Raw genomic sequence first — 10,692 nt, 5'->3', positions numbered from 1 at the left:
AGCCTAACAAGACAGTACTTGGGCACTGAGTGAAGGGCTGTGACTTCAGCCTGCACCTGTTCAGTGCTCGCAGGCCGAGCGGCGCAGCGCGACCCGGCCCCCGCCCGCCGCCTCCTGCGGGTTCGGTTTCCCCTCCGAAAGCTCCTCCCCCCACTGGCCGCGTCCACCCGGGCGGCGGCCGGGCACCTGGCAGACGCGCGGCTGCGGTGACAGAGAGCGGTGACCCTCGGGCCGAGGCGGCGGCAGTGGGGGAGGGGCGCGGGCGCACCGATGGGCGCGACTGAGAAAAGAGGCAAGAAGAGCCGGAGGCTGTTTTCGTCGCTGCGGCAGTGGAAGGCGACCCGGAGGCACTGGAGGACGCGCTGGGCTCGCGAGGCGGCGCTGGGTGAGTGTGGGCGCGGTCGGCGGGGACCTGTTACCCGCCCGCGCCGGCCTCCAGCTGCTGGGCGCCGCGGTGGCTCCGCGGCCGTGGCCGCCTCTAGGGCAGTGGGCAGTGTTAGCGGCCCTGGATCCGCAGGTAGGTGGGGGGGCCTGGATGCCCGGCCCGGGCGACCCCCCACGTCGACCCTCGGTCGGCTGCGGGGACAAGACCACTCAGGAGCTCCATGGGGGACCTCGGTGAAGCGCAGGGTCGGTTCCAGCACCTCTCCCCCACGCGCCTAGACCTTCCTGTCTGTCCCTTTGGCTTTGCACAGAGGGAATGCAGGCCAGGCGACGCGATCTTTCTCAGGTTTGCATCCCCGTAGCCGGTCCCCCCACACCTGGCCTGGAGCCTGCAATGCAGTATCGTCGAGGGACTTCATCCGAAAGCAAGGTCCTCCCCATCTGGACTCAACCTACCCATTTTCTAACCCGTCTGCGGACACTCCCGGGTTACCTCCTAAACTCTAGCCACGATAAACTACTTTCCAAGCACACTTCATCCTGTCCTCACTAGGGCCTTAATTCACTTCCGTCTAGTCACTGACTCACTCCATCCATTCATTCCACAGTTTGTATGGAGTCCCTCTCTCTGCTGGGGCCCGAAGGGAACAAAATATCAAGCCTCCTCCTTGTGGAACTGCTTCTAGAGATGGCGGTCATTCCACACGTAAAACAGACACACCCCTCATCTGGCAGGGCTGTGGGTAATTGGGAGGAATGAAGCTGGGAGAGGGAAAGGAAGGTGCACAGGAAGCCCCCCTAAAGCAGGGCCATCCAGTGGAGACCTGAGCCTGACTGGGTTCTTCTGGCAGGCAGCCAGAGGAGTGCTTGCTTGCCTCGGGGAATAACTTGTGGAATGGTTTCCTGGAGCCCAGCAAGGGGAAGGGGGGACACAAGACTGGACTCAATGCCCCAGCAGGCCAGGGGAAGGTGTGGGGAGTTTATTCTAAGTGAGCTGGGAAGTGATCAAGCAAGGAAATGACATGCTGGCTGCCTCTGACTTCTCTCTTTCTGCAATGGCCATGCTCTCATTGCTCAGCCTGGCTGCTTCCTAATCCTTTGCCAAGACTAGTCAGATGTCATCATCTCCCTGAAGCTTTTCCTGAGGTTCCTGCCACCTGTAACCTCTCCTTTAGAATTTCATCACCTGTAGGGCATTTGTCACTTCATCTGGTATTTTGGCTGTCAAAAGCGCATTCATCTTTTCTTCTCCCACTAGGCTAAGTGCAGGGCTTGGCACTTTGTAGACACCTGCACAGCATTGGCTTGTGTGTGGGGAGATGGGGAGAATTTTGTCTGTTTTCATCATTCAAAGATGCTTGCTCTGAGAGGCTGACATGCCTTGATTTCTAAAATGGCTGACCTGATCTAGGGCAGAAACCAGATGGCACCTGGGTCCTGTCACTGATAGTCACCTCCACCCCTTTGTTCTGAGGATTGAATGCATGAATGAATCCAATGAATTAAAGTTTATAAGGTGCTGGCACATGGTAAGCATTATAAGAATAAATTTGACAAAGACCAGTAATAGTTACCTTTCAAATATTTATTTATTGCACTGGAAACAAACTTTTCTGGTAGTGTAGTTAGGGAGATTCTGTAGGTTGAAATTGTCATCTTGCTTGACTTTCAAGGTATGTGTTCCTACTTTTAGACAGTTTGCCAGTAAAATTTTCTCCTGTCGTCAAGAGCTGTTGCTGAATCCTAGGGCTGAAGGCTGAGAACTTCTTTTCTTTAACTTGGTTGAGATTGGGGATTGCAACAGGTATTCCTTGAAAGGCAATTGCATACAGAGTGTGGTTCCAGGAATTGTATGAATGTTTACAAAAGAGGAGTAAAGGATATTGCCACTATAGTAACGAGTTAGAATAAGTGTTCCAGTTTTTAAATTTATGAACCAAGTCTATACTACATGCACAGCATCCTCTACTCTCTGTTTCTGTGTTCCTGTCCTAGGAGTTCACCCATTGCTTCCAAGTATAGTTCGTAGGTGGGATTTTATCTGTTCCCTACATTTTTCTACTATTTATTTCTCTTTCTTTCCCCAATACACTCTGTGGATAAGGCTATTATAATATCTTCTATTATAAGATACTTTATAGAGTAGTTCAACTACAAGATCTTTCTCAGATCTTGATAATACCCCTGGAAGGAGAGAGGGCAGATGTTACTTATTTGCCTCATTTTATAACCCGAGGAAGGTGAATCTAGAGACACTGAGTGGCATATAGGCAGTCACGTGACTGGTGAGTGTCTGGCTCAGGCCTGACTACCTGTGAATTACCCTATCACATCTCCCTGAGCAAAATAAATATATTTTAGTGTCTATATTCATGGAGGGCCAAAGTAAAATTAATATATATTGTGTAGTGAAAGAAATCTATATCCTAATTATATTTGATATTTTCAAGAGTGGTCTGAATTTCTTACGATGATATCAATATCACTTTGGGCTTCCAGAATCATAGCTTTGATGTTAGACTGGGATTATAATATGACACTAACATGTGGCACACTAATAAGCTGTGTGATCTTAGCCAGGATACTTGTTATGGTTTAGATATGAAGTGTCCCCCAAAAACTCATGTGTTGATGGCATGCATGGTCCCCAATGCAACATTGTTCAGAGGTGGAGACTTTGGAAATTGATTATAGTATCACCCTGTCTTCCACAGAAAATTTTAATTAAGCTTCTCCAGAAGTCTTCACCATAATTGATCTTATCAGCACAAGAATCTCTACAGAAGAGTTCAGTGTCGTTAAACTACTTATTTCCTGTTGCTCTATCTTACTTGGCTTTGCTTGGAATCGATCAGCACTCCAGGTGCTGAACACCCCTTTACCAGTTTTTTTTTTTTTTTAGTTGTAGATAGACACAATACCTTTATTATTTTATTATTTTTATGTGGTGCTGAGGATGAACCCAGGGCCTCACATGTCCTAGGCAAGTGCTCTACCACTGAGCCACAACCCAGCCCCCTTTACTAGTTTTTCACAAACATTTATGGACTATTTAATATAAATAACAACATATATAATAGAAGCGTGCTTGCAAATGCAGAGTGTGATAAGAAAAACATTCTTTTAACTAGGTCTCTGGTCTTGGTCTGGAGATTCACAGAGGTGTTTACATTTCAAAGAGAAGAAGTTACTAATTGGGCTCCATGGTAACAGCTAGCAGGGGGAGAAAACTAAAAGGAGAGCTTCTCAGGCACTGTCCTTGAAGGGTTAACTTGCCCAGAACAGTGAAAGAAAATGCTGCTTTTGTGTGATCTTCTGCAGACTGTGAACTTCTGATCCACTCCTCTTACGTGCTGGGTATAAAGTTCCAAAACTGCCTGAATTCCGATGGACGGAGTTCAGGGGATGGATTGATTACAGTGAAAGCTCTGCCCTCTGAATCTGGCTATAGCCAAATAAATCTGCTTCCGGTTCCTATTTGGTGTCTTGCCTGTCTATTCTCCGCAACAGGATCACAAGGGCTATGACCTCATGAATGGCTTAATCCATTGAGGGATTCATAGCTGATGGCATTATTGGGAGGTGATAAAAACTGCAGGAGGTGGGGCATATTTGGAGGGAATTGGTCCTTGGGGGTGTGTCTTTGGGGACTACATCCTGTCCGTAACACGCACTCCTCTCCGCTTCCTGGACTATGAGGTGAGCAGCTTTGCTCTGCAACACCTTGGCACCAGGACATACTGCTTTGCCTGATCACAGGCCTAGAAGGAATGGAGCCAGCTGACTATGGACTAGAACCTCTGAAACAATGAGCTAAAATAAATCTTTCCTCCTTTAAGTTGTTTGTCAGGTATTTGGGTCACAGTGACAAAAAGTTAACATAGTACTTAATCTTTTTAAAACTTAATTATCATCTATAAAACGGAGATGAAAATTTGTATGTCATGTTACTATGATGATTAAATGAGTTCCTAACACATAGAGACTCACAAAGGGCTGGTTGTTATTTTTATGTATTTGAGTCCAGGTCTTTGACAATATGATCGCTCCCCAAATCAGTGAGCAATGGGAAAGATCATAGCTGGAGGATATTTGGGGACAGCTAAATCTTTTGGGCAAAGCAAAAGTTCTTCTGCACCAGCATCCTTCTTTCTCTCATCTTCCACCCCTCACAACACAGAGGCTGAAGGTAAGAAAGACCATGGCTTCTAGGGACTCTTGGCATCTTTTCATCCTAATGCTGTATCCTGTACAGAGTAGATATTCAATAAATATGTTCAGAATGAATGAATTATTTCACTCCTGTATAGCTCGAACCAGAATGAGTCTGAACATTTGTGACTATAGCTATAATATTAATACCTAGAAGGACAATTACTGGATCAGAGGACATATTCTTTTTCTTCTTAAGTTTGGGATATTAACAAGTAAATATCCATATGTTCATGCTATTTTAGTTCTTATCAGCAATGTATGAGATTCATGATTTCATTGCTAGACTTTTAAAAAAAATCTATGGGTGCTTTATAATTATACATAATAGTGGGATTCATTATACCATATTTGTACATGCACATAACATAATTTGATCAATTAATTCCCCAGTACCTTCCCTTTTCTTCCCCTCTTCCCTCCCCGTGATCTGGTTTGTTCCACTCTACTGCTCTCCATTCTATAATTATTATTTTAATTACTTCATTATCACAATATATTTACATATATGAACCATTGTGTTATATTTGTACGTGGACATAGCATAATTTGGTAGATTTCATTCCTGAGTACTTCCCCATGCTTTCTCTTCCCCCTCCCCTTTTTGAGGCCTTTCTTCTACTCTATTCATCTCTCTTCTTTTTTTCATGAGATCCCCCTCTTTTAATTCACATTTTTCTCTCTTTCTCTAGCTTCTGCATGTGAGAGAAAAATTCTACCCTTAACTTTCTGAGTCTGGTTTATTTCACTTAGCATGATGTTCTCCAGTTCCATCTATTTATCTATTGCTAGATTTTTTTAATGCTTGCCAATCTGATGGGTGTGGAATGTATACTTATTTTATGTTGATTTCCTCGATGAATAATGAAGTTGAGTGTCTTTTCTTGTCTCTTTACCTGAATATTGGCCATGCTTATGAGAACCTCTATGAAAAGCTTGTTCATATCTTTTCCTAATCTTTTACTTGGTAGTTTTTTTTTTTCTGTAAGTATTTTCTTTTAATTTTTATTTGTTTAAATTTCAAAACAATCCACTTATGGGCGTTTCCATGATATCAGTTATATGAAAGCACAAATAAATTACTTTACAAGGTACCATTAAGCTTGTCTTCAGTAGTTTTTCTTATTTATTTATAGGACTTCTTTACATATTCTAGATGCTAGTCGTTTATTTGATTTAGATGTCAAAACAGCTTAAAAAGGGCTGGGGATGTGGCTCAAGCGGTAGCGCGCTTGCCTGGCATGCTGCGGCCCGGGTTCGATCCTCAGCACCACATACAAAGATGTTGTGTCCGCCGAAAACTAAAAAATAAATATTAAAATTCTTTCTTTCTCTCTCTCTCTCTCTCTCTCTCTCTCTCTTTAAAAAAAAAAAAACAGCTTAAAAAATCTACCATGTAAGTAGTTCTGAATGGGAATAGGCAAGCTGTGCTGGGTGGAATTAGCCCTTCAAATGCATCTGTTCTTTCCAGAGAATGCTATTTTAGTCAAATATCAAAGCTTTTACAGAAAAGGGAGTGAACAGAGAGTGAAAATACTTTGTGATCAGTAGACTTTGCTAGTCCTAGAAATATTGTTGATAATTGACCCTGAATTCCTCCCAGGAGAAATCACTTTATCCAGACCCTCCTGGGGCAGGGAGTCCTGGCCTGAGCTATGATCAGCCCTGGGAAAACACAGCTGGAACTAGAGTCAGGCTGCATCAGCAGGAAGTACTTTCTAGGACAGGTTAGTTGGAGAGGAGCATAGAACCCTTGCCCGGTAATTGGTGGGTTTGTCTCTTATTGTCATTTTCTGAAAACCTATTCCTAAAAACAAATCACATTAAATGAAGACAATCATACCTATCCAGCTTATTCCCAAGGTTATTGAAAAGATCAGGTGAGGTCATAAATATGAAAAGACTGTGTAAAAACAAGATATGTTAGCTAACCAGTCTTTTGCCCGAGTGGGAAAATCCAATGGACCTACAATATTAGGTCTGATTCCTTCTCCTGTGTTCCTTTCTGCAGACAGGTACACGATTGTAGAGCCATGGTTCTCTGACCATGTTCTCTAGACCAACAGCATCAACATCACCCTTGAACTTGTTAAAAATGCAAATTCTCAGCACTTACCTCAGAACTACCAAACTGGAAACTCTGGGGACAGGGCTCAGAAACCTGTGTCTTGACAAGTGATTCTGATGCACATGGAAGTTTGAGAACCTGTGACCTGTGGAATGAGCAAGGGCTTTCAAGCCAGCAAATGTGGGCTTAACTCAGTTCTTCTGTTTGCTAACTGTGTACTGAATATGTTAATCAGACCCTCCTGGACTCCCAAGCTTTCACCAATAAAAGGAAAATAATGGGATGATTTCCTTCCCCTCCCTGGTCTTGGCAAGTGACCTTGACTCTTTTTACTTCATTTTTTTCCTCATCTAGAAAACTGGGATGGGCAAGAGTTAACTTGTTTCCACTCTTATTGTATGACAGCTACAGTCTGAAACAGTGCATGTTTTTATTTTATTTTTTATTCTTACAGTAATCCCTACTTTATAAATGAGGAAAGGTAGAGCAGAGAGAACCTTTCTTTTATTTCCAAAGTTACACAGCTAGTACCCTGGAATTCAAATCCAGGTAGCCTGCTGTGAGCATCCTTAAAGATACTCTTTGACCGATAAGTTCTTGATAAATGTATGACAATGGCAATAGAAAATCACTTGGCAGGTTGGAGGTGCTTCATATATCACTTTCCTTCCCCTTGCCTGGTAGTTTGAAGTCACAGGACTTTAACTGGTCTGACTTACTTTCTTTCTTTCTTTCTTTCTTTCTTTCTTTCTTTCTTTCTTTCTTTCTTTCTTTCTTTCTTTCTTTCTTTCTTTCAATAATTGTTTTAGTTGGAGATGGACACAACACCTTTATTTTATTTATTTATTTTTATGTGGTGCTAAGGATTGAACCCAGTGTCTCACATGTGCTAGGCAAGGCTCTACCACTGAGCTACAACCCCAGCCCTAACCAGCTTTTCTTATAGCGGTGTTGCTCTCTTCTGTGGCTGATTCCCTAATCATACACCTCCACCCCACCCCCAACACATCAGCAGTTTTTCTCTCTTTGCCTCACCTCTTTATGGTCATTTAGGTGCTCTGAGCAAACCAGAGCCCTGGCTGGACTGAGGAAGAGCAGGTGGGATGGAGGAGGGGAAGCCACCCTCCTTCACCTCACCCTGGCATGTTTAGGGAATGAATGATGAAGCTAGAAGAGGCTCCAGCCTCATCAGAAAGACATTTGGTCTGTCTAGTAAGGGATGTATCTTCTGGGTCTCTCTTTGCTTACCTGTCCACTAAGCAAGAAATAAAAGTGCCACAAAAGTTTCAAAGGAATTATAGAAGTGTTTTTAATTTTATTTTATTTTTCTGTGCCAGTCTTTCTTCAGAGTAAAAGTTGCAGCTTAGAGATTTAACCCCCAATATTACAGCAGGGTTGTTCCCCCCCCCCCTTTTTTTTTTTAAATGCCAGGACAATAAGAATCCTTATTCCCTTTGAGTTCAGAGTCTTACTCTGTTGTTCTTGAAAATTCTCTTCGATCTGCTCTCAAGATGGCCTCGCCTACTGGGCATGACTCACCAGTCTAGTGACTCAGGAGTGGCATCTAACAAGAGAAGGAATGTGCAGAGCTGTGGAGGGACTTAGTGGCCAGTGGAGCCTGCCTGAATCCTCTCAATGCAGTTATTGAGACAGAACATCAAGCCCAGCCGTGCCTGCTTATAGTGGTCCTTGTTTTCATTATTCCAATTTATTTGAAGGTTGGGGTCTGCCAGAGAGTTGCTTTGTTGTGGAGAACTCCAAAATTTAAGGCCGTTAATTGTCCCTCCATGAGGTGTGGCCTCGGGGATTACTGTGGGGCAGTGCAAGACTTGTGAGTATTCATCTGATGCTGGAAGGAATGGCCAGGGAATCAGGGGACTAAAGCTTTGGTGTGGTGTCAGGAGGGGAAACAAAGGCTTTTTATTTAATGATACCTTCAAAATGCTTCAACTTAATATTTTTAAAATTTCTTTTTTTTTTTTTTAGCTGTAGATGGACACAATATTTATTTGTGTATTTTTATGTAATACCAGGGATTGAACCCTGTGCCTCACGTGCATGCTAGGCAAGCACTCCCACCACTGAGCCATAACCCTGGCCTCTCAACTTAATATTAAAAAAAAATCAAGGATTAATAGACACATGTACCAAATATACCAAAATGAACCTGAACATGGAGCTCACTGTACAATTTTTTTGACTTTTCTGAAGACTTGAAACTTTCCAACAATGTTGGGTAAGATGCAGGTACCCCTAGCAATGACCACACTTAAAAAAAAATAGATGAAGAATATAGAATGGCAGCCCTCTTTCCCTTCTCCCACTTTCTTACTACTCCCAGTCTTCATCTCCCCACCCCCACCCTGGAGCAGCTTGTTTGATTAAAAGGGGCCTAGAGTGAGACAGGTCAGTGGTTAGCTACTCCTTTATGCCAAGGGCTATATATCCCGTTGATATGTATATCCTCTCATAATAACCATACAAACTAGTTATTATTTTTCATATTTTATGAGGAGACTGAGACTCAGAGGGCTAAACTTGACCCAGGTCAAAGGTAACAATCTTACAATAATTATGGAGCCCTACTTTGTGCGTCAAACTTCCTGCCACATACTTTACATGTTTTAACTCATTTGAACCTCTACTGTCCCTAGGGGATATGTACCATTTTTATCTTCATCTTACAGATCAGGAATGGAAACTTGGAGAGGTGCAAAAATTTGTCCCAACTATCCTTAGTGGTCAGTAAATGGCAGAACTTGCTAGCCTTTTCAGAGCCCTTGCCCCACTATTCAGCCCAGGTCTGGACATCCCTTTGCCTAACTCAGTAAGTTAGCACACCTTGTGGAAACTTCTTGACCTGAGACCACAAGCTTCTGAGGACAGAGAATTTTTTTTGGCTCTGTGTCATTCTTATTTGTTCAGAGCAGTACCTGGCACTAAGAATACTATTGAATGAAATGGTGCATAAATTCCTCAGCCTTCTCAGCTCTGAAATGTGCTTCTACTGGTAACTTTTTGACTGTTCTGAACTTAGTTTTTGAAGGCAGAGATGCCCGTATCTTTGATGTGATGTATAGGCCAGTGCCTCATTCGGTGGCCAGTGAGGAGTTATAAGGAAGGCACGTGTATTAGGAGCTTTCTATCACTGTAACAAAATCCCTGAGATGACTTATAAAGAAAAAATGTTTATTTTTAGCTCACTGTTTTGGAGGTTCCAGTCCATGACTGGCTTTATTTTGGGGGGCTTGTGGTAAGGCAGCACATCATGGCAGGTGCATGTGGTAGAACAAAACTGTTCGATTCATGACCAGGAAGCAAAGAAAAAGACAAAGGTTTGGGGTCCCACAGTGCCCTTTGAGGCTATACCTTGACTTAAAGATCTCCCTCTAGGTTCCAAGTCTTAAAGGTTCTACCACCTTGGGGACAAAGCCTTTAACACATTGGAGGTCACTCAAGATCAAAATTATAGCAGCATATTCCTGATTGGTCTTAAGTTGTCAAACAAGAGCAAAAAGGCATTACTGTCAAGGAAAGATGGAAACCAGAAAAACAAAACACAAAAGAAAACAAAACAACCTTAAAATCTTCCAAACTTCCAGGGAGTCTTCAAATTTTAGCAGCTAGGAATCACCCCCAGGGAGCACTAGTGGTCATGAAGTCTTTCACTCCATAGCCTTCTTTGACTCTTGGCTGCATAATAAGTAGCTGAACACTGGCAATTAGTCCTCTTAAATGTACCCAAGCAGTTGGTAATTATACCTTGCATTTATAGAGTGCTTAGTTTACAAAGTACTGCATCTGTTCTCTCTTTTGATCTTGCAAACAGCCTGGTATATATCCAGGGAAGGTATGATTAGCCCATTTTACACACAAGGAAACTGATGGTAGAGAGGCTAAATCATCTGCCTTACACACTCAGTTAATAATTGGTAGGCAGAGAGAGAGGTCTTCAACCTCTTCTCTTGACTCCTAGTCCAGGAAATTTTCTGTGTCAATATTGTATTTAACCCAGCAATTCTGTGGAT

General features: G+C 43.1%; 1 protein-coding gene across 3 annotated transcripts in view; it reads left to right on the top strand.

The window, feature by feature from the left end:
- Dnajc6 (DnaJ heat shock protein family (Hsp40) member C6) overlaps nucleotides 1-10,692 on the top strand; it is a 160,555-nt gene that overhangs the window by 4,182 nt on the left and 145,681 nt on the right. The window contains exon 1 of one of the 3 annotated variants that reach the window (XM_048815224.1): nucleotides 173-385. The exons of 1 other annotated variant lie outside the window; for it this stretch is intronic. In XM_048815224.1, coding sequence (XP_048671181.1) covers nucleotides 271-385 — 115 coding nt within the window. In that variant the 5' untranslated portion in view covers nucleotides 173-270. Of the gene's footprint in view, nucleotides 1-172; nucleotides 386-10,692 lie in introns of those variants that run through there. One more of the 3 variants, XM_048815230.1, reaches the window with a different exon arrangement.

Source organism: Marmota marmota, unplaced genomic scaffold, assembly GCF_001458135.2.
Source record: "Marmota marmota marmota unplaced genomic scaffold, marMar, whole genome shotgun sequence".
Taxonomy (NCBI): domain Eukaryota; kingdom Metazoa; phylum Chordata; class Mammalia; order Rodentia; family Sciuridae; genus Marmota; species Marmota marmota.
Note: the sequence above shows the minus strand (reverse complement) of the source record. Positions and strands in the feature narration are given on the sequence as shown.